Source organism: Macaca mulatta, chromosome 10, assembly GCF_049350105.2.
Source record: "Macaca mulatta isolate MMU2019108-1 chromosome 10, T2T-MMU8v2.0, whole genome shotgun sequence".
Classification (NCBI taxonomy): Eukaryota; Metazoa; Chordata; class Mammalia; order Primates; family Cercopithecidae; genus Macaca; species Macaca mulatta.
The window spans coordinates 107,401,419-107,426,803 of NC_133415.1; the positions used below are offsets into that span (position 1 = coordinate 107,401,419).

General features: G+C 37.1%; 1 protein-coding gene across 2 annotated transcripts in view; it reads left to right on the forward strand.

The window, feature by feature from the left end:
- DOK5 (docking protein 5) overlaps nucleotides 1-25,385 on the forward strand; it is a 172,959-nt gene that overhangs the window by 99,213 nt on the left and 48,361 nt on the right. For both annotated transcript variants that reach the window (XM_015148745.3, NM_001260578.1), the window contains 3 exon segments: nucleotides 11,158-11,272; nucleotides 11,362-11,481; nucleotides 14,348-14,537. In XM_015148745.3, the coding sequence (XP_015004231.1) occupies nucleotides 11,397-11,481; nucleotides 14,348-14,537 (275 nt within the window). In that variant the 5' untranslated portion in view covers nucleotides 11,158-11,272; nucleotides 11,362-11,396.

The window sequence follows — 25,385 nt, forward strand, 5'->3', positions numbered from 1 at the left end:
ATGTCCTGAATGGTACTACCTAGGTTTTCCTCTAGGATTTTTATGGTATTAGGTCTAACATTTAAGTCTCTAATCCATCTTGAATTAATTTTCGTATAAGGAGTAAGGAAAGGATCCAGTTTCAGCTTTCTACTTATGGCTAGCCAATTTTCCCAGCACCATTTATTAAATAGGGAATCCTTTCCCCATTTCTTGTTTCTCTCAGGTTTGTCAAAGATCAGATGGCTGTAGATGTGTGGTATTATTTCTGAGGACTCTGTTCTGTTCCATTGGTCTATATCTCTGTTTTGGTACCAGTACCATGCTGTTTTGGTTACTGTAGCCTTGTAGTATAGTTTGAAGTCAGGTAGCGTGATGCCTCCAGCTTTGTTCTTTTGACTTAGGATTGTCTTGGAGATGTGGGCTCTTTTTTGGTTCCATATGAACTTTAAAGCAGTTTTTTCCAATTCTGTGAAGAAACTCATTGGTAGCTTGATGGGGATGGCATTGAATCTATAAATTACCTTGGGCAGTATGGCCATTTTCACGATATTGATTCTTCCTATCCATGAGCATGGTATGTTCTTCCATTTGTTTGTGTCCTCTTTTATTTCACTGAGCAGTGGTTTGTAGTTCTCCTTGAAGAGGTCCTTTATATCCCTTGTAAGTTGGATTCCTAGGTATTTTATTCTCTTTGAAGCAATTGTGAATGGAAGTTCATTCCTGATTTGGCTCTCTGTTTGTCTGTTACTGGTGTATAAGAATGCTTGTGATTTTTGCACATTAATTTTGTATCCTGAGACTTTGCTGAAGTTGCTTATCAGCTTAAGGAGATTTTGGGCTGAGACAATGGGGTTTTCTAAATATACAATCATGTTTATTTTTGAGACAGAGTCTTGCTCTGTCACCCAGGCTGGAGTGCAGTGGCGCTATCTCAGCTCACTGCAACCTCCACTTCCCAGGTTCAAGCGATTATCCTGCCTCAGCCTCCCGAGTAGCTGGGACTATAGGCGCCCGCCACCGTGCCCAGCTAATTTTTGCATTTTTAGTAGAGGTGGGGTTTCACCATGTTGGTCAAGCTGGTCTCAAACTCCTGACCTCAAATGATCCAACCACCTTGGCCTCCCAAGGTGCTGGGATTACAGGCCAACTGTGTTATTTGTAAGAAATATTTGCTGGAGTTGTAGAGATAAATTATATAATTTACTTTCAAATCATTTAACCAAAAGCAAGTATGTGCACGTGTGTACACATGCACATGCACGCAAACACTCATTACATTTATATATAAAGAGAGGATAAATCAAAAAATAAAAGTAGCAAATCTTAATAATTGTTCATCCTAAGGAGAGGATACATTGGTGTTTGTTGCATTATTCTTTTAGTTTTTCTGTATTTGAAAATCTTAAAAATAAAATTTTGAAAAAGAGAATCATGAACACAGAATTCCTGGAGAAAAGAACAGAGGCAGAAAACAAAGAATACCTTTAAAAAAATGAAGCATGAAAAGATTTAGAAAGAATGAAAGAGGACTGAAAAGATTCCTAAAATGTCAGTCATCATAATTAGTTTAAGTTGATTTAACATCTATATCAAAAGACAATGCCTTAGATTGGATAAAAGTATAGTAATCCGATTTTATATTTCTAAAAATCAGTTATATGTTTCTATAAGAGATACCTATAAAATGAAAGCAAATAAAAGTTTAAAATAAACTTTAAATAAATAAAACAGTCATCCACATAATGGACTACTGCTCAGAAGCCAAAACTTCTTACATTTTCAACTGCATGGATGAATCTCACAGACATGATACTGGATGAATGAATCCAGACACACACAAAAAATATGATATTCTATTTATATAAAAAGGTTTTAAAAGAAAGAACTAATCAATGGTGGTCGAGGTCAGAATGGTAGTTTTATATGTGGGCCGTAATGACCAGGAAGGGGTGGGATTGACTGAAATTGTTTTTATGTGTTGCTCTGTATGGTGACTACACAGTTGTATAACGAATAAAGATTCACTGAACTGCAGTCTTGAGATTTCTGTTTTTTACTATATGTGCTTTGCCACGGGACCTGGCATCCAGATTCCTATGCTGTGTGTCTTAAATTTCATTTGAGTGGTAGCCTGCGTGGGCTTTAAACCATGGTGCCATATGTATCCACATAAAACCAAGTGGTTTTAAGAAGCTGAGTTTGTCTTCCACATTTTAAAGTGCAAGTCGGAAAGATGAGTTCAGTTGAGACTGCCTTCTTTTGAACTGACAAATACTTTATTTTTACATAGAAATTAAGATTTGCATTCATTTTTTCCCACTTCCAACTGATGTACTTTTAAAGATGCAGTTTATGATTTTCAGAAATATCCTTTAACATATTTCTCTCTAAGACCATTTGCATCTTTAATTTTATTCATTTGCTGATTTTCTCAGCCTGTCATGGATTCATTCACATGTTATTATTTGATTTTTAAGGAACACTTGCTATGGAGAGTAGTATTAGGAAAAACATACCTGTTTTGGAAGCCAGAGGTTCTAGATTTGAGTGTGGCGGCATCCCTTCCTTTCTTTGAAATTATAATTAAGTTACTTCTTTGATTTTCACTTTACTGATCCTTATAATGGGTTTAATAATAGTTTACCAAGGATGTTGTATCATCCAGAGAATTTAGTATTACTTTAAAATCATTCAGTATTCTGTGTTTGATTAAAGTGAATGGGCTTCTTTCTTGAGAAGTAGATTTATAATTGTTACTACTGGAAAGAGGATTAGAGTGGAATTCATTTCTTTATTTCCTTATACTAGATCTGCATCCATATAATGGGACACTGTGTTAGGTTTCCTTTGAAAATTAAAAAGAAAACATGATTCAACTGCTAAAATAAAACTGATAGCCAATGTTCTAGTAGAGTTTCCTGATTATTAGGAATTTGGCTAGGAAATCTGGTCTTCTTCATACAAGAAGCAATATTATTACACAATAGGATTTGAGAGAAAACTCTATGAAAATCTTTGGCCAAAAGGAAATCAAACAGAGGGTGTATTAGCCAATGTCTGTGGCAATAATTCCAAAATCTTAACAGTTTACAGTAACACATCGTTATCTGTCACTCTTTCCCTAAGTGGCTGCACCTTTTTACATTTCCATCAAAAGTGCACAAAGGTTCCAGTGTCTCCACATCCTTGCTAACACTCCTTATCTTTTAGGTCTGTGGGGTTGTTTTTTACTGATAATAGCCATCCTAACAGATAGGAGGTTGTGGTTACGGTTTTCATTTGCCTTTTTCTGATGATTAGTGATGTTGAGAATCTTCTCATATATCCGTTGGTCAGTGTATATCTTCTTTGGAAAAATGTCTATCTTTGTATAGACATTTGCTCATTTTAAAATTGGCTTATTTATTTTTACTTTTATTATTTTTGCTATTGAGTTATACAAATTTCTTATGTATTTGGGCTATTAATCCTTTATCAAGGATATGGTTTGCAGATATTTTTCTCATGCTGTAGGTTGCCTTTTCACTCTGTTGATTTTTTCTTTGCTATGTATAAACATTTTAGTTTGATGTAGTCCTACTTGTCTATTTTTGCTTTCGTTGCCTGCGCTTTTGGTCTCATATCCAAGAAATCACTGTCAAGACTGCTGTCATAAAGCCTTTTCCCTCTGTTTTATTCTAGGAGTTTTATAGTTTCAGGCCTTACATTTAAGTCTCTAGTCCATTTTGAATTGATTTTTTGTTTATGGTGAAGTAAAGGGTAGAATTTCATTATTTTTCATATGGATATACAGATTTTGCAGCATCACTGGTTGAAAAGCCTATCATTTTCCCATTGTGTAAACTTGACACACTTGTGAAAGACCATTTTATTGTATAAGCATCAATTTATTTCCAGGTTCTCCTTCTGTTCCATGTATGTATACGTTTGCCTATGTACCAGCACCATATTATTTAGATTATTGTAGCTTTGTAGTATATTTTGAAGCAACTCTGGCTTTGTTCTTTTATGTTGATTGTTTTGACTATATAAGGTTCTTTGTGTTTTCATATGAATTTTAGCATTGCTTTTCCTATTTCTGAAAAATCCCCTGGGATTTTGATAGAGATTACACTGAATCTGTAGATCATTGTAGATAGTATGGAAATTTTAACAATGTTAAGTCTTTCAATCTATGAAAGCAGAATGCCTTCCCATTTATCTGTGTCTATTAAAATTAATTTCTTCAGTGTTTTCTAGCTTTCAGTGTACAAATATTTCACCCACCTGGTTATGTTTATTCCTAAATATTTTGGGTTTTCTTGATGCAATAATAAATGAGATCACTTTCTTAATTTTCCTTTGGGATTGTTTATTGCGAGTGTATATAAATACAACTGATTTTGTATGTTGATTTTGTATCATGCCATTTTACTGAATTTGTTTACTCTTTGTATGTTGATTTTGTATCATGCCATTTTACTGAATTTGTTTATTTGTTCTAACATTTTTTTGGTGTGTGGACAGAATCTTTAGGGTTTTCTACACATAAAATTATGTCATCAGCATATGGAGATAATTTTACTTCTTCCCTTCAGATATTGATGCCTTTTACTTCTCTTGTCTAATTGCTCTAGCTAGGAATTCTACTACCTTGTTGAATAAATGTGGTGACAGTGGGCACCTTTTGACTTGCTCCTGATCTTAGGAAAAAAAAATGTTTTTGTTTTTCACCATTGAGTATATGGTCTTCATCATGTTGAAGTAATTTTTTTCTATTCCCATTTTGTTGAGTGTTTTTATCATGAAATGTATTGAAATTTGTCAAATGCCTTTTCTGCATCTGTTGAGGTGATGATATACTTTTCATCCTTTCTTCTGTTAATGTGGTGTCTCCATCTTGCTATGTAGAACCCTTGCATCTAAGAGACAAACCCCACTAGATCATGATATATTATCCATTTAATATGCTGCTGAATTCAGTTTGCTAGTATTTTGTTGAGAAATTTGCATCTATATTCATCAATGATATTGGCCTGCACTTTTCTTTACTTGTAGTGTCTTTGACTGGCTTTGGTATCGCAGTAATTTTGGCCTCACAAAATGAATTTGGAAGTGTTCCTTCCTCTTTAATTTTTTTGAAGAGGTTGAGAAGAATTTGCATTAATTCTTCTTTAAATGTTTCATGGAATACACCAACATTTCTTCCAACAAAGAAATACACAAAAAGCCATCTGATCATGTGTATTTCTTTGTTGGCAGATTTATGATTAATTATTGAATCCCTTAATAGTTACAGGTTTGTTCCAAGTTTCTATTTCTTCATGATTCAGTCTACATAGGTTGTATGTTTCCAGAAATTTATCTGCCTTTTCTAGGTTATCCAAGCTGTTGACTTTTTCTTGGTGTATCATCGTTCATTGTAGTCTCATAATCCTTTTCATTTCTGTGGCATCAGCAGTAGTATCTCCTTTCATTTCTGATTAGACTCCACTTATTTTCCTTAACCTAGCTGTTTGTCAATTTCATTGATCTTTCAAAAAACAATTCTTGGTTTCACTGTTTTTTCCTAGTGCTTTTCTATTCTCCATTTCATTTAGTTCTAATCTAATTTTTATTATTTCTTTTCTTCTCCTTACTTTGGGCATAGTTTGCTGTGTTTCTAGTTCCTTGGGGTGTAAATTTAGGTTGTTTATTTGAGGTCTCTCTTCTTTTTTAATGTAGGCATTTACCATTATAATCTTCTTTCTTAGTATTGATTTTGCTACTTCACACAAATTTTGGTATGCTGTGTATTTGTTTTCATTCAGCTAAGGATATTTTCCAAATTCCCTTTTGGCTCTTTCTTTGATCTATTGGTTGTTTAAGATTGTGCTGTTTAATTTCCACATGCTGTGATTGTTTTTCAGTTTTCCTTCTGTTATTGTTTTTTAGTTTTATTCCATGGTGGTTGGGAAAGATACTTAATTCTGTTACGGTTTTTTGGTTTTATTATGTTGTGGTTGGGAAAGATACTTAAATTCGTCAAGACTCGTTTTGTTACCTAACACATGATCTATCTTATGTGCACTTAAAAAAGTGTATTCTGCTGCTATTGACTGTATTTGTCTGTTAAGTATAATTGGTCTTCAGTGTTGTTCAAGCACTCTGTTTTCTTACTTATATTCTCTTTGGATGTCCTATCTGTTATTGAAAGTGGGGTATTGAAATCTCCTACTATTATGGTGTTGCTTTCTCTTTCTCACTTCATTTCTATCAATCAATGTTTACTTCATATATTTGGTTGCTCTGGTACAGGATACATATATATTATAATTGCTATATCTTACTGGTGAATTCACCTTTTTATGATTATAGTGTCCTTCTTTGTCTCTTACTTAAAGCCTATTTAATCTGATATAAGTATTGCCACCCCTACTCTTCTTTTGATTGCTGTTTATATGGGTAATCTTTTTCCATGTTTTCACTCTCAGGCTATGTGTGTCCTTAAATCTAAGTGAGTCTCTTGTAGACAGCATATCATTGGACCTGGTTTTTAATTTATCTTTTGATAGGGCAGTTTAATCTATTTCTATTTAAAGTAATTACTACGCCAGGCATGGTGGCTCATACCTGTAATCCTAGCACTTTGGGAGGCTGAGGCAGATGGGTCACTTGAGGTCAGGAGTTTGAGACTAGCCTGGCCAACATGGCAAAACCCTGTCTCTACAAAAAATACAAAAAAAAAAAAAATTAGTCAGGCATGTTGGTGCACACCTATAGTCCCAGCTGCTCAGAAGGCTGAGGCAGGAGAATCGCTTGAACCCGGGAGGCAGAGGTTAGCTGAGATCACACCACTGTGCTCTAGCCTGGGTGACAGAGTGAACCTCTGTTTAAAAATAATAATAATAAATAAATAATAAAAATACATAAGTATTGATGGGAAATGACTTACTTTATCATTTTATTATCTTCTATATTCCTTGTAACTCTTTTGTCCTTATCTTTTTCTCTTGCTGTCTTATTTGTGATTTAAAAAATTATTTAGGATCATATTTTGATTCCTTCCTCATTTTCTTTTGTGTGTTTCCTATAGGTATTTCTTTTCTGGTTGCTGTGGGGCTTATATAATACATTTTATAGTTATGATAATCTATTTTAAGATGATAACAACTTGACTTCAATCACATACAAAAACTGTACTATTCCACTAGACTCCTTTATGTTATTGTTGTAACAAATTTCATGTTTTTATATTATGTATCCATTAACATAATTTTATAGTTTTTATACTTTTATCTTTTCACTTCTATATCAAAATTAAAAGCTGTTTATACGATATTTGTAATGTTACATGTAATGCAATGTTATAGTACTATAATATGTATTTGTGTGTGTGTGTATATATATATGTGTGTATATATATGTATACATATATATACACACACACACACACACACACACCCCTTTTCCAGTAAATTATATGCGTTCATTTGCTTTCATGTTACTATCTTCATGTTACTTTCATTTCAACTTGAAGGACTTCCTTTAGCATTTCTTATAAGGCAGATTTCTTTGTAAGAGGACTATTATGTCTTGCCTTGGTTTTCTCATTTGCAAAATGGAATGATAGTGGAAATAAATACATCTTTGAAAAGTTTTATGTGACTTGTAAATATATCTGCAAAATTTAGTTATCATAATTATTACTTTAGCATGTATATTGAGGAAGTTTCCATTATGACATTATGAATTAGTGTAGATTGCAAGGCTTGTGTGTGTTGTGTGTGTGCATGTGTGTATGTGTTGTGTGTGTGTGTGCACATGCCCACTAGGTGTAGTTCTGAGGTAGAGACAGAGACTGTTGCCTTAAAATCTGATTGTCCTTTGACCCATAAAATTATGACTCTGCCTGCTCTGGGAACAGTCACTTGCTTCTCCTGAGCGGGGGTGTTCAGTTGCTGATTTCCTAAACCAATTTCCTAAATGGGTAATCGTGTTCTGACTCATACAATTCCCCCTACATTTCCTGACTATTTCAGGTGACTATCTTTTCCTCTTTGCCCTTAATGGAGATGTAATGAAGTCACATGTTTCAAAGTCGTTGCTGTGTGTCTGGCTGGGGCGGACTACTCTTACATAATGTCTCACTAGAGGGTCGGAATACAGTTGGCATACGTATTCTACTTCCACCTCAATTTCTAACCACGTTGAAAAGAAGGAGATCTTAAAATGAGAGGTGGCTTTCAGGGTCTAAAGATCCTCTGGCTGAAAGTGTTTAGTTAGTCATTAGTGTTTCAGATGTGTTAAAAGCACAGGCTTTAGGGTCAGTTTGCTTCATTTTTTAAGCTGTGAACGTGGTTGTATGACTTTAACCTTTTGCAGTCTAGTTTCCTCATCTGTGAAAAGGTGATAATAATAATATTTACTTCACAGAGCTTTTATGAAGATCAAATGAGATATTATCTATAAAAATGCTGGCCGGGCGCAGTGGCTCACACCTCTAATCCCAGCACTTTGGGAGGCTGAGGCGGGCAGATCACCTAAGGTCAGGAGTTTGAGACCAACCTGGCCAAAACAGTGAAACCCTGTCTTTACTAAAAATACAAAAAAAATTAGCTGAATGTGGTGGTGGGTGCCTGTAATTCCAGCTACTCAGAAGGTTGAGGCAGGAGAATAGCTTGAACCTGGCAGGTGGAGGTTCCAGTGAGCTGAGATCAGCATGGGCAACAGAGTGAGACTCCATCTCGAAAAAAACAAAACAAAACAAAACAAAACAAAACAAAACAAAACAAAACAGCTAAGCACGTTATGTGGCATATGTGTGGGGACCAATGCATGTTGGCATCAGTATGATTATTTTCATTGGTTTGGCCCTTCAGTAAGTCATTGCTGGGCAACTCAAGTCTAGCTGGGTGCTGGAGAGAGAAACATTAAGTATAACAACAGATGATGCAGTAGAACCTCATGCAGCATATATGAGAACAGAGAGAAGAGAAATGTTAGTTGACACTAAGGTCAGTGCATGTTTCCTAGAGGAAGTAGATCTTGAGGGAAAAGTGAAATTTCCCTGGAGAAAAGAGGCAGGAGAGAGAGAGGCATTTGCCTTCCAGAAGCACCATGCAAGTAAATGTATGGGTGAGTTGGGTCTTTCATTCATATAGTCCACTTATAATTATTGAGTTCTCGCTATGTGAGGGGTTCTGTGTTTGACTCAGGGAACACAATGATGAGCAGAGCAGAGCAAAACAAAACAAAACAAAAACAAAAACAAAACCTATTCCTGCCCTATGTAGTATGTAACTCTCACTTTTCAGGCAAGACGAGCATGAAACCAATAACCCATAGGAAAGGTGTAGGACATCATTGGATGGTGTAGCCTTGAGACTGACTAGGTGTTAGGATGGGAGGTGTCCAATAGGGCCTCTGTGGGTAACTGAGATTTAAACTGAGACCCATGTGGGAATGGGAGTGAGGTAAGGAGAGACAGAGAAGGTCCTGTGCCAGGAGAACTATGGTGTCTTCTGGGAACTGAACAAAGTCCACTGTGGCTGAGACATAGAGCACATGGGAAAGGTATAGAGAGGACACTGGTGAGATAGTGTGGACAAGACCACAGGGGGTCTTGGTGGTCATTCTAAGGATGCAGGCTTTTGTCCCAAGTGCAATGGGAAGTCACTGAAGTGTTCTGTTTATGCAGAGTAATATTTCAACACTTATGTTTTGAAAAAAAATTCTGCTATGTGCAGCATGCATTAATGGGGATTAAAATGGAAGTGGAAAGACCAGTAAGTAGTTGCCACAAGATGATAGTGACTTGAATTGGAGTAGTGGCAAGAAAATAAACAAATAAATAAACAAACAAATCAACAGTTGTATCTGGTGAGTCCTGAGGCACTTGGTGTAGTTGCAGAATAAGATACATGGTGCTGAGTCACTAACATGATATGTTTGGGCAGTTTTTGAGGAGCAGGGGTATGACATTTCATGCTAAGAAATTTGCATTTATACTATAAAAAGGGCTGATGGAGATGAAGAAGCAGAGAAATGAAATAATCAGATTAGTGTTGTGCATGGAGGGTATTTATTTCTCTTCCCACCTGCTTCTTGAGCTAAGCACTTATTGAATTTAGAGTAATAGATGGGAGAAACAGCACAACATCATTGCAAGCAAAGATTGATGGAAAGCGGATGCTTTTGTGTAACAGCACAAAAGAGATATGTGAAAGAGAGGTTAAACTTGTCAGTGCGAAAAGCTATTGATCTTGTAAATACTTACCCTGAAGCCACGTAAGCCTTCTCTCAGGCATGACCCAAATATTCCAAACCTCCAATGCAGCCGAGGATGCGGATGTAACTGGATAAGGGATGACCACTGTGGAAACACAATGAGCCAAGACACTTTGTGGAAAGGGAGGGGTTTACAAAAGTGTTAAAGGAGCCAAGGGATCATAAGATAGAGGAAGGAGAGAGAGAATGTCTAGTGGAGATGGCTTTCCTCCCTGCTAGGAAGAAGGTGCCACTGGGTAGTGTTCTCAGAGCGTAAAACAGAGGCCCCATAACCATTGAGGAGCTAGGAGTAAGTCAGAGACAGAGGGAAAATATTTGGAAAACCAAATTCATTATGTACTTTCTATAATTTGGACCTCAAGTCAAGGGTCATTTTTAAGACTCTTGACACTCAACCTCTGACTGGTCAAGAGTAAAATAATCTAGTTATGAATTGGAACACTCTTCCTTCCCTTCCCTTCCCTTCCTTGGGTTGATGTGTTTAAGACACTTAACGTGGGGAGTACTCAGAAGGGATGGAATATTTGGAGGCTTTTGCAGTCGGCTGAGAAAGAAGGCTGTCTGTCCACAGAGACCAAAACAGACATAAGAACTGTTGATCAAGTGGGAGTCTTTGGGAGGATTTAAAAAACTAAAGAAAAAAGAAAAACCAAAATGTTCTTCCTCTATAAAGTTTTAAGCCTGTTCCACTTAATACGTTTCAGAAAATTTAGTAAGGAAAGATAATTTGTTAACCATTCTTGCTGTGTGTTACAGATAACACTAAATTCACTTAAATACATCTTAGCTTTCAGATAGTAGACACTTTTTCAACAGGTTATGCTCAGCTGTGCTGTGCCATACTGATTTCTGGGCCTCACTTTTGGTGTTGTACACTGGAGACATTCATTCAGGGAGTGTGTCAAACTTTTAATTGTTCATTTTCAGGTTACAGAACTCAACAATGTGAAGAACATAGCTCGATTGCCAAAGAGCACCAAGAAACATGCCATAGGGATTTATTTCAATGACGATACCTCCAAGACTTTTGCTTGCGAATCAGGTTTGTCTCAGGCAGGGCAGGGGGGCTTTTGCTTTTAGATTTTGAATGGATGCTGGGCACACAGTTTAATCTTTTGGACATTTCCACAGATCTCGAGGCCGATGAGTGGTGCAAAGTACTCCAGATGGAGTGTGTAGGAACACGGATCAATGACATCAGCCTTGGAGAGCCCGACTTACTGGCCACTGGGGTTGAGAGAGAACAGAGTGGTATGTAAAGAAAATTCTCTCCTCTCTTTTTCAAAACTGCTTCTGTCTCCATATAATAAAACATGAGACATCTTCATTATGTAAAGTTTTTGGGGTATAAAAATGCATAAAGAAATTAATAAAATAACCTTTTATCTAATCCACAACCTGTGTTAACATTTCAGTGTATCTTTTTCTTATTTTCTTTTTCCAATTCGTAACATGAATGTATCCACATTAATAATATCAATTAGAAATTTTGGGGAACCTGCTATGTGCCAGTTTGTTGGAAGATGCTTTACTCATCTCAGATTATTTATTATACGTTTCATAGCAACCCTATGGTATAGGTATAATTACATACAGCCCTATGATATAGGTATAAATACATTTCATAGCAGCCCTATGGTATAGGTATAATTCATTTTGCACATGAGGAAACTAAAATTTAGAGGAAGTAAAGACCTTGCTTCAATTCCATTAGCTCACTAGTGTTTGATTCTAGACAATACTGTTGGGCCTATATTTACAGTGTACAGATTTTAAAATGTCATGGGCATTTTTTGGTCTTGCCTTTTTCACTTAAAATGTTATCAACAGCTTTGCAATGCTTTCAATGTAATTCAAACTTTATGAATATTTCACCAAATTTAAACCCATCTAAAATCTGTAATTAAAAAAGTATATATTTTGTTGAAACACTTGAGCCAACTCTGAGCTCAGCACTCAATCTGGGAATAAATAATTTAAAATAATAATGACCAAAATATTCATGAACACTTCAGCAAAAATCAACGTTGATTTACAGAACAAACCTGAATGTGAGGAATCGTTTCTTTGTCTCCTAACAGCTGAGCCTGGGGACAGGGTAGATCAGATCACAGAGCTCTGCTTTAGCTGGTTGACTTGATCTATGAGGGCATGTCACCATGGAAAGGTCTGTGGGTCATCTGGTTTGATTACGGACATGGCAGAGATGGAATTGTACTGACTCTTTCTGTAGGTGCACACTCCAATGTCAGTAAAAAAAGTGCTGTCCCTCCCAGTTGGAACTCTGTCTTCATGACACATTTACGATCTGTGACTGTTTTGGATGCAACATATCTACCATAACCCATCTCCATGGAAGTGTTATTGACTGAGACCTAGAAGCGCTGGGTAATTCAGAGGAGCCTCTTTGTAGGTTGGAAAATTGAGTTACAGAGAAGTTGAGTCATTGATGGGATTACACAACCAATCCCCAGGCTCCTCCTTCTCTGGTTCACTAAATCAGGATGCCCCAGGCAGAGAGGATACATAGGAGCCAAGCATAAAGAAAACCTGGCAGGTTTTGATTATGATTCATTTTTTCACCTAGAGTGCTCAGATCAGCACTTTTCACAAATTTGTATTTGGGAAGCAGTATCCTGACTGCACTACAGTCTGAATTTAAAAATTGCTGGGGCCTAGGGGATACCTTTCCCACAGCAGCTTTCTGTGCCTCCGTTTCCTCTTCTGTTAAATGGAAATCATAGCTCTGGTCTACAAGTATCAGGGATTATTATAAATTCAACTAAGTCCTCTCAGGCCCTTTACAATGTTAGTATGACGTCAAGTGATTGTAAATAAAATGGTTACTCTACCACTATTGCTGTTATTCTTTTTAAAATTTTATTATTTTTTCCTACCTCTCCCCTGTTGTTATTCTTGAGTGAGATAGGACTTAGAGAACGTCTAAGCAAATAGATTGATAATGATCTCTCTTACCTTTTACTTTATATAGATAGTCTTTCTTACTTGGAAGTTTCAAGGGGGGAATATGCTCAATTAGAATACATTTTTTTCAAATAATTACTAGAAATCAATGAATATTTGCTTATTGGGAGCATGAAATAATTTAAAATTTTTGAATAGTAGATAATGGAACACATTTCATGAACACAATCTTGGCATTACTATTTACTAAATTCAACTAAAATCTATGAAAATTCAAATGACTATCTTATTATAAAACAATGTATTTAAAATACCACTAATATAAAATTGTTAATGCCACAATGTCATATGTAGGCAATCTATCATAATGATGCATAGTTGGAAATATATTGGCTATGGTAATATTTTTGTTCATATTTCACTGAAAGATTTTGACTCAAAAACTTCTTAATGAAGTTTCCAGAAATATGGTGACTGTAACTGCAGGGATGAAAATTAGGTTGCAGTAATCAGCCAAGCAGTTTATGTAGAATAATTTTAGTTGCATTTTAGTAATCATCCAAATATGCAATGAACATTTCTTTCCAGTATTTTGCTAAAGAAAGTTCTTTGTTAAAACTAGTTCAAATATATGCATTAGCATTTTCCCAAATTGTTGGCCAGTGAAGTGCATAGTATTACTGTGGAGTTTTGTTTAAATGATTTGGGATACAGTTTTATTCATTTAGTTATAGAAATTACAAGTTGATCAATATAACTTTAATAACATTAAACCATGACATAGTTGTTTTGCACCTGCATCTTTTGTGAGCACAAAAGTGTGGATCTAGTTAATGTGTTCTTGGCAGGAAAAAAAAAATTGCTTTTAATGGTTTTATTGCTTTAGACTTTTATTGGCATACACATTTTTATGATGCAAATTAAAAATTCTAAAAATGGTCTTTGCTCATGTAAATAGTGCTTAGTGTATGCTGACAGTCAGGCTGTATCATTATTATGTTATTTAATAGGATCTGCTTTTCAGAAATTATTTTCTGGGACTGTTAATTAATGGGAAAGATTTATCTTTCTGAATATGCAACCAAAATGTAGAATGTGAACTTGAAATGTTTTTAAATGCCTCTGTGTTCCTACAATGTCTTTGATGTTTTATTCCTGGGGATTTTAGACTAACCTTTTGTTTTTCTCCCAGAGAGATTCAATGTGTATTTGATGCCATCTCCTAACTTAGATGTACATGGCGAATGTGCCTTGCAGATTACATATGAGTATATCTGTCTTTGGGACGTCCAGAATCCCAGAGTCAAACTCATCTCTTGGCCGCTAAGCGCCCTGCGGCGGTATGGACGTGATACTACATGGTTCACTTTTGAGGCAGGGAGGTGAGTTTAATGACTTTTAATGACTATTTTTCTGTTTTGTGTGTGTGTGTGTGTGTGTATGTGTTCATTTTTACCAGGCTTGCATCATATGAGACAGTAGGTTTACATATGAGACCCAACTGAAGTCACTTGAGGAAATTCATAGAGTTGCAATTACATAATATGAGGGGTCTTGTAAAATATTTATATATTCAACATGGCTTTTCTCCCCTGTGGAAGATTCTAATGTTTCACATGCGTGATACAAATTTTCATTACACAGTTTGTTTCCATACCACAAACTGAAGTTGATCCAGGTAAAAACGTTAACAAGGTACCATTTCCTGGGTCAAGCTGAACAGAGGCCAGCTTCTTGATTTTGAGAAACTTTCATATTATTGTTTCACTTATGTTTCCTCATCTGAGCTAACCGTGGTAGATTATTAATATGAGGGGCCATGGAGTTTTTACCAGCTGCAATTTATTGAGTTCCATCTATTTGGCTTACAGTGTAAGGATTCCCATGAATACTGGAAGAGATTCATGCTCAAACTTGCTCTTTGTGATACCTACTAAGCACTTTCTGGGTTTTCTCTTTTTCCTCTTAGGGTTAATCTGGGAGAGATAAAATAGTGCCAATAATATATGGATTGGTTGCTACCTACAAAAAGACTCCTCTAGTCAGAATCCTATTTTCCTTGTCCTTAACTTTTCCCTCAGAATTTAGGATTCATTTGGAAACACTGCAGATTTTTTTTTGTTTTTGTTTTTTGTTTGTTTTGTTTTGTTTTTGTTTTGTTTTGTTTTGTGACATGGAGTCTTGCTCTGTCGCCCAGGCTGGAGTGCAGTGGTGCGATCTTGGCTCACGCAAGCTCCGCCTCCCGGGTTCACGCCATTCTCCTGCCTCAGCCTCCTGAGTAGCCGGGACTACAGGTGCCCGCCACCACGCCCGGCTAATTTTTTGTATTTTTACTAGAGACGGGGTTTTTCACTGTGTTAGCCAGGATGGTCTCGATCTCCTGACCTTGCGCCTTGGCCTCCCAAAGTGCTGGGATTACAGGCATGAGCCACCACTCCCAGCCAGATAAATTTTCTATTTTAGAATTTTAAATGCCTAAATTTTAAGAAGTATAAGTTCTTCTGTATATGGCCTGACATTACACTGAAATTGAAAACCATCAACTTGTGATGTTAAATAACAATTGCTTGTAAAAGCAGACAGTTATTCCTGACAGGAATATGACTCTTGATATAAGGAAAGTAAACACAGAAGTTCTAAACACCCCAATCCATGTGAATGGGTAACAGTAGTGGTCCCCTCTAACTAATTTGTTCATTCCATTTTAATGAACAAAGCCCAATTATTTAAAATTTACGTTTTACCTGTAGTCTCAGCTACTCAGGAAGCTGAGGCATGAGAATGGTGTGAACCTGGGAGACGGAGCTTGTAGTGAGCCGAGATCGCGCCACTGCACTCCAGGCTGGGTGACAGAGTGAGACTCCATCTCAAAAAAAAAAAAAAAAAAAAAAATTACATTTTAAATAATCAAAGCCCAATTATTTAAAATTTACATTTTAGAAATATGATCAATTTGATGTTCTTACAACTGTCTGGAAAGTTTTTTACTTTATATTTTTCATACAGCTCTTTTCTGGTCTATTTTATTTTTAAGTACCTAGAAACAAGTTGGTGAATCTTTCAAAGACTATAAAAGTTATCACAAAAAGTAAACCTTTAATGTTTAGAGCAATGTTTTTGTTTTGTGAGAATTACTTATTTATTCTTCTTATAAGAAAATCCCAGTCCAGGCTGGTGGCTTATGCCTGTAATCCAAGCACTTCGGGAGGCCAACACAGGAGGATTGCTTGAGCCCAGGAGTTTCAGACCAGGCTGGGCAACATAGGGAGACCCCATCTCTCCAAAATTGTTCTGTTATAAAAACAATCGCACATGTATGTTCATCACAGCACTATTCACAATAACAAAGACATGGAATCAACCCAAATGCTCATCAATGATAGGCTGGATAAAGAAAATGTAGTACATATATACCATAGAACACTATGCAGCCATAAAATGAATGAATCATGTCCTTTGCCAGGACAAGGATGGAGCTGGAGGCCTAATTCCTTAGCAAACCAATATAGGAACAGAAAACCAAATACTGCATGTTTTCACTTATAAGTGGGAGTTAAATCATGAGAACACATGGATACATAGAAGGGAACAACACATACTGGGGCCTATCTGAGGGTGGAGGATGGGGAAGGGAGAGGATCAGGAAAAATAAGTAATGGATACTGAACTTAATACCTGCATGATGAAATAATCTGTACGATAAGTCACCATGACACAAATTTACCTATGTAACAAACCTGTACATTCTGCACATGTACCATGAACTTAAAAGTTAAAAAAAGGAAAATAAGAATACTTATTCATTACTGGATATATTGTAGAAAAAAATAAAAGCTAATTAAATGAAAAAAAAATTAGCCAGGCATATAGTGCCACACACCTGTGGTCTCAGCTGCTCCAGACACTGAGGTGGGAGGATCACTTGAGCCTCGGAGGTCGAGGCTGCAGTGAGCTATGATCGTGCCACTACAGTCCAGCCTTGGGCGACAGAGTGAGACCTTGTCTCAAAAAAAGAAAAAAACAACAACAAAAGAAAATCCCTATAGAAAATTAATAATTTTTTTGGTAAGGTTGGTGTATTTTTTCCTTTAGGTCTCAGAAATTATGTATGCATTAACTATAACCAGTGAAATCTAAGTATTGAAAATGTTTTATAATATAAATAGACTTTTCTATGACTATATATCTCAAAACACCTCCATTCATATTTCATATTGATGTGTAAGAGAATTCTGCATCGATCAAGACTCTTTGGATCTGTTTTGGACAGTACTTATTCAATTATTAATATTTTAAAATCATTTTTTATTTGCTATTTCTAATAGTAGTAGAAAAAGTGTATAGCTTTTTATGGCAGTGTTTGAATACCAAAACCTTAGTAAATTTTATTAGTATCTCATGTCTATTTTAAACTTAAAAACATATTATCTTATTAATTTTCCAGGTTTAGGATGAACACTATACATATCCTGCAAACATTTAGTTTATTCATATTGAAATCCAATAGAACTGCTAAGGACTTAGGTGATTACTTAAAAGATGTTGATATTTCTCCTAAGTGCAGTAGGAAACCATAGAGACTTGGAGGCTGGTATGTTTGAGTCTCTGTGTGTGTATGAGATGTGTGTATATGGGTTGTGTGAGTATGTGATGTAATTGTGTTAATAGTTTATAAAGGGCCGGACGCGGTGGCTCACACCTGTAATCCCAGCACTTTGGGAGGCTGAGGCAGGCGGATCACGAGGTCAGGAGATCGAGACCATCCTGGCTCGAAAACCCGTCTCTACTAAAAATATAAAAAGTTAGCTGGGCGTGGTGGCGGGCGCCTGTAGTCCCAGCTACTCGGGAGGCTGAGGCAGGAGAAAGGCGTGAACCCGGGAGGCGGAGCTTGCAGTGAGCCAAGATTGCACCACTGCACTCCAGCCTGGGCGACAGAGCAAGACTCCACCTCAAAAAAAAAAAAAAAAAAAAAAGTATATAAAGGTCACTTTGACCACATTGTGTGGACAGTAGGATAGAGGAGATAGGTATGGATGTGGGGGATATTGAACCGGCTCAAGTGAAACAATGGTGGATGAAAAGATATATTGGTGACATAAATTCCAGAACTATTTCAATGGTGTTTACCAACATGCTGACTTGGAAGATACAAGTGTTTTATTCCATGACTTTGATGACCCCTTTATAGTCCATCCATTTGCTTATTTAATCCAAGAACTCCATTGGTTAGATGATTATAATATTCACAACCCAGGCCACTCAATGTTATATCTCCAATATTGTGGGGACATAGAATATTTATTGATTTTGAATAGCATTATTCTTATGCATTGGCCATGTTTTGCAGGCCTGGTGCAAACTTGAGATTGAATGGTCAGAAAGGAAAGTGTGGGAGTTGTATGCTTAGGATCTTACTTCTCAAACAGCATGGTATAGTATACGAAGTACTGATTCAGAATTTAGAGAAACCCTGGGTAATCTCTACTTTTGCTAGCTGCTAACCTTGGACAAAGTTCTTAACTTTCCTTGTAAATTTATTGGAGTAATAACTTTCTTGCAGATTTGTTGTAGGTAAAGGCAGAAATGCATGTAGATGACCTGGAAGGATGCTGAGCTTCTCCTAAATAGTATCTTTGGTATTCTATTATGATTACTTTTGGAGCAGAACATGGGCTTGCAGGCTAGTGTTAAATGCAAGGTAAAATTACTATTTTATATTTTGCCTGAAACTCAAATAAAGATAAATTTTTATAGTTACCATCAAGATGCTCAGGATAATAAGATCATTCATGTTCCACCAAGCATGAAAGTTTCATGTCTGCCTTGCTTTATTAGTGAAGATAATTTTTTCCTTGGCTATTTTTGGATGCGTTGAAACAAGGCAGTTTTATATTAACCAATGTAATTTTCCCCATCTCTCACATCAAGAAGTGAGCAGAAGTTGTCTGTCTAAGCATATAGTTTTCACATATCCCACATGCATCTGCAAAAACTTAACAATATCCTCTAGAACACAGGAAATCTTTCTTGGACAAAGTTCTGCTCATATTCAACCTCTCTTAGAACTAGAACTGAGTGTTACTCCTGCTCAGTGGCCCCGTTTCACTCCACCAAAGCTGACAGTGGGACATGTGTAATAGACTGAACTGGAAGTTGGAGGAAATGAAGTAAAATTACAGTTCTATCACATACTAGCTGTGGGAACATGGATATGTCACTTAACTCACCGAGCTTTATTTCATTGCAACCTGTAAATTGGGAACATATATATTACTTTGTCTCACAAGATTGCTATGAAGATTAAATAAAGGCACATGTAAAGACACCTGGAATAGTGCCCGGATGTGGTAGGCAGCTGTATCAACCCAAACTGGTACAGAAAAGAAACTCACTGACTTCCATAAACTGAAAGTCTGAGGAGTAAAGATGGCTTCAAGCTTGGCTTAGCTCAGTGTCCAAATGATATTCCCAGGTTTTATTTGACAGTTCTGTTTCTTCTAAAATAGTTTCATTCTACCTCCATATGGTGACTTTCAGGAGCTTTGAGATCTCCCCACACTATCTCAGTAGAAGAGAGATATGTTACTACTCTCTGCTGTCATTATATATACTATGTGTCAAGCACTGCACTTTACACAAAGCTCACAGGGTACAAACGCAATGAGGGTGGTTCTCTGAAGGCATGAAGAGGGTACTGTTGCCATCAGAGGAGGAGTAGAGGTGAGGTTTTTAAAAACTAACAAAATATGTACAATATAACATTTAATAATTGCTCAAAACAAATTAGGTCAAGAGGCTGTTTGACTGTAATTAACATTTGCACTCTCAATGGTGCTGATTTCCAGGGCAGTGGTTCTTAGCCAGAGGTGATTTTGCTCCCAGGGGACATTTGATAATGTTTGGAGACATTTTTGATTGTGACAACCTAGGCAGGGGATGTTACTGGCATCTAGTGCATAAAGGGGCCAGAGATGCTGCTAAACATCCTACGCTGCACAGAACAGTCCTCGACAACAGAGGATTATCAGGTCTAATCATGTGGTTGAGAAACCCTACTCTAGCAGGTGTATGAGCCATTGAAAATAATCACTGCCATTTATTGAGCCCTTACTATAAGAAAGCCTCTGTGCTAAGAGGCTCATTACCCCATTTAAACTATTCATTATCATAGAAACTAGGGGATACAGTTATTTCCATCTTAAAATGAAACTTGGGCAATGGCAAGAGGTCCAAAGACACAAGGCTGATAAATTCAGGACTCACGCTCAGATCTTTTACTTCCAAACTCTATAGATTTCTAAGAAGGCTCACCTTCTACTGGAGGTTAGCCTAGTTCTTAGTTAACTTCTGCAGAGGTGAGGAAGAGCAAGCATGCTTACATAACCAAAGCTTGCTAAATCCATTTTGGATGATGTTGTGAGCATATTATCCTTTCCCACTGAAGCAGCCTCAATATGAGTAAGGCATCTGTCAATAAGCCACAGACTTGCAAAGATGCTGGTGATGTAAATATTCCTCCTGAGCTGTGCACTGGGGTATAAATGTCCTTAGTTTGAGTTGACTTTTTGGAACCCCCTATATGTTCTCTTAGTTTGGAGTGTAGGCACATACAGCCAGGATTGTTCATCTTTCCGGGGTGGCACTCTGCGGATCACAGGTCATTAGTGTCTTCTGCACATGTTTTTCTCCTTCTCCTCCTGGTATCAGAAAATCTGACCACAGTCTCTAATTCTTGAGGAAATTCAAAATTGGAATATAACATTTTTGATAAGATGAATTGCACAATTAATGACCCTTGGAGACAGAGAATAATTAGTTTATCTTGGGGGCTAAGGGATATATTACTTATTTTGTTTGAAGTTTTCTTAGTCTTTTGTTTCTTTCTTTCCACTTCAAAGCCCTGAAACCTCACTGAGGCACATCAGACTGTCAGGGGCACTAATTTTTTTATGGGAAGATGCAATTGACATGAAGTTCTCAGGGAAGATCCAATTGACATGAAGTTCTAACTGCAGCATCACCCCCCTGGGAACCATTCTTGCAATGTGATTGTGTAGAGAAGGGTGGCAGGTGTCCAGTGCCTTTCTCTGTTAACTGTATAGCTCGCTGCTGAGTTAGTATGCTTCAATGTCAGACTTCGCCTTACCTCCTGACTGATTTAAATTAATACCCTGGGCTTTGCACCTGCAGGAGCTAGAGAAGCTCAGGTGACATTTGGCAGAACGTACTAAATAATTACTGCACATGAGTGCCTTTCTTCACGAGCCAGAGAGAGTCTCTCTTGTGCTTTTGACATGGTTTTAAGAGAAACTTTTAGGTATGCCAAAAATATGTGAAAATCCAAATTGCAAATACAAATACTTTTCCTTAAATGGAGTTCATAAGTGGTTTTTGAAATAGATTTTTATTTATTTGGATATAAAGGCATCTGAACAGCTTTACAAAATAATTAGTTTCTTGCATATTTTACCCTAAAACCAGCCTAATTGGGGAAATAATTTTTTATTCAAGAAAAAAATTGTTTTCTCCTTTAATTGGTGAGTTTACATGTAAAATGACAATTATTTTGATAGCTTATGAATATTTTCTATTTATCTCTTTGAATATCTGAAATATATGTCTATTTGAATATTTGAAAGCTACATGTTCCCAATTTATCTTCTTAGTAGCTTCTTAGTAATCTCCCACTTCTGAATGTTTTACAGAGCATACACTTATCCTTATTGAAGAATTTAAAGCAGGTAAGCAATCCAGTATACTCAACTCCCCCAACTATGTTGAGTATAACGATTAAAATACAAATGTGCTGGATCTAACACAAGTTTGCTCTGGAGAAGTAAAATCCTCTTCTTTTATAAGAAAAAGGGAACAAACATTGTGTCATTTAAATGGCCACTTGTTATTCATTAGCATTTTCCTAAAAAATAATTTTAATTACAAAGATAATGCACATATTATAAATATTCCAATAGTAGAGGCATGTATGAAATCAGAAGGAAGCATTTTCTACTCCACAGAGTAACCTCTTTAATAATCATCTTAATGGATGTTCCATTATTGCATGTCTACTGTCTACCACACACTGTGCTAAGTGAGAGGTATGAGGACAAGCAAGACAAGGCCACAATTGTAAGAGGCTTAGCTAGATCCTATCCACCTCTGAGCTTCTGTGATTTTATTAAATAGCATGTGCAATTCTTGAAAGAAAGGATGACTTTTTTCTGACCTTTGAGGCAAAATTAGGCACTCAGCAACATCTGTGGCTATCTTTAATGTAGGTGATGGCCCACTGGCATTTGTGATTACTTTATCTGAGATGGTATTTTGGAATTCTAGAAAGGACTAGTAAAAATGAATCATTCCTTCATGCAATATTCACCTAGTGAACCCTAATGCCTGGTGTGGTTTTAAGCACTGCAGATATAGCAGTGAAAACAACATACAACTTACTCAATAGAGGAGAGAGATATAGACAATGACAAGCATTTTAAAAGGTAAAATAGATGTCAGATTGAAAAATAAAGTTGGGAAGGACAATAGACAGTGCCAAAGAATGGGTGCAGTTTTAAAGAGAGTGAGCAGGACTGGCTTTACTGAGTAAGTAATGTTAAGAGGTGAGAGTGTGAGCCATGTAGGAATCTGGGGGAAGAGCATTTCTTCCAGAAGGAAGATGGAAGAAGATGCTGAAGAGGAAGTATTCAAAGAAGAACCAGGAGGTTAGTGTGTCTGAGCAGAATCAATGGATGGGAAGCCACATGACACAGGTGGAGATGCAGCAGGGTCAGGCCATGTGGAGCTTGAAGGTGGTTGTAAGGAATTTGGCATTTAGTCTTAGTCTTATGGGGAGCCATCAGGGGCTGTGTAGAGTTGGAAAACTACAGAGTTTGAGCAAGTCCCCAAGATGGCTCTCACTTCTGACACCAACTGCAAGTTCACGGGTTTCTAAAACTACCCTAAGATTTAGTAAGTCACTCAAATGACTCCCAGAACTCACCAAAAGCTGTTAAACAGAGTTATGGTTTATCACAGTAGGGCATATAGAGTGAAATCAAGTAAGCAAAGAAGCACATGGGAGGGAGTCCAGAGAAGCACCAAGTGTGGAGCTTCTGTTATCTTCTCCCTGTGGAATCTAGGCATGCTGCTTTCTTCCTACCAACATGTGACATTACACATGGAGCATTGTCCACCTAGACGCCCCTGAGCCACCACGCACAAAGATTTTACTGGGCTCCGTTATGTACGTGTGATTGATTGGTGGCCCACGTGGTGGATCTCAGTCTCCAGGCTGACTGACACCACATGACCTGAAGCCCTTATCTTGAGTCATATTGTTCCTATATGTCTAGCTAAGTTTCCAGGCAGGCAAACATTACCTTGCAGGAGATCCTAGCAAAGAGCTATTTTTAGACAAGGTTAAATTATTCTCTATGCTAGAGGTGTTAAGCAAAGAAGTGACATAATCTTTTTTTTTCTTTAAGACTTTCTCAGGCTAAAACCAGTTACAGGGTATTGTAGTACTCATGTGAGGGACAAGAATGGCTGTAGGCATGTGGGTAACAGTGAATATGGTCTTAAGTGTTGGATAATGATAGGTTTTTAAGCTAAAGCCAGAAGGATTTACTGACAGATTGGATGTGGACTAAGAGGGAAAGGGAAGTGCTAGGCACCCTCCAGGAGCAGCTAAGACTGCAGAGAAAGGGTGCAGAGTGGGCACTGGGGCTGAGGATTTTCCAGAGGTCAGTTTTGGAAAGGCTAACTTCAAGGCTCATTCAGCAGTTTACCCCACTTACTAAGCCGCCATTTCATCCTGTCAGGGATTAGTAAAGCTACACATTGTGTTTGAGTTTAGAAGTGTTAAAAGCACTGCTAATTCCAACCCATTTTTTATAACTGCTACTGCAGGAAGAATGTGTGAAAATGCTTTCTTCACACAAGGAGTTAGATCACATCATAAAGCAAAATGGAACAAAGTGATTTCCTTTGACTTTATGCATATCATAAGTGATAAAGAACAGACACAATTAATAAACAACCACTGTCTGTTATACTAGCTTTGTTCTATGACTACAGATAGTAGTTAATTTATTCTTTTGTTTGTTTGTTTTTCCACAAACCTTCAAGTCCAGACAGTAAGTATTAAAATTCACATCTAAAAGTGATAGCGAAGGTCTCTGTGCACATTTGAGGGGACTCTGGCTGTTAGGAAAACTGTGCTAGTGACGATGAAATGGCAGGAGGAGGGCCACAGTGTGGCCCTGCACAGTCTGCACTGGGGTCTTTCTCTTCACCCTGCACTCCAGCTAATAAGCTTTATATCTCATAAGGTGTGCTAATCCTCCAGCACAGACACTGTACTTCACTGGAGCTGGAGAAACAAAACACCCAATTTTTGCATCCTAGGTTTCTTTAGTTAAAGCTGATCCTTTTCTTAGAGGGCGATTCTTATTTCTGAATTCATATTTTCATTCTCAAAGAAGAGGTTTATTTTATTCTGTTTTCAGCCACCCATGAGCCTCCACATCACTCTTTCTCCCAGCCACACACATTCCATTCCCATACATCTTCGTCATTATTGCTTCCCCACTGCTGTTCTGGGTTGCAAGCCGCCCCCATTTCCTTCAAGGCAAGTTTGTGGTTGTGCCTCTCTCATGAGGTTTTTCCAGAGAGTCATGTTCTCTTTGGCTTTGACATTTTAAAGGGTTAAGATAGCAACAACAACAGATTCTAATTCAATGCTTATTTGATGCCAGATCCTTTGCTAAATACAAAACGCAATCTCTCACCATCCTGTGTGGTTTGGGAGACCTTGTTATTCACATTTGAAATATGAAGTCATGGAGACTTTGAGAAGTCAAGGAACTTGTCCAGGATTGCAATTGCATCATGGGAGGGAGCTGGGATTGAGACTTCTTATCTTCCAGACGTTGCTCCACATCACCTGGAGCAGGGCTCTAGGAACTAGACCTGTGTTTCCAAAATGTGGCATGAATTTGGGCAGTACAGGTGATGTTAAATAAATGTGAGTCTCACAGTGATAAGGTCATTTTCTTTTCTGTTTAGTTTTTGATCCTTTTGGTTGAATAATGGAGAAACCATTTAGTTGGATGCTGCATGCTTGACATACATCTGTAAAACTTTCTAATATACTTGTGTTACTAAGAAGTGAGCAAACTTCTAGCTCAGATCTTTGACAGCAAGAGGATGTAGCAGAGTTTTATAACAATTTTTTA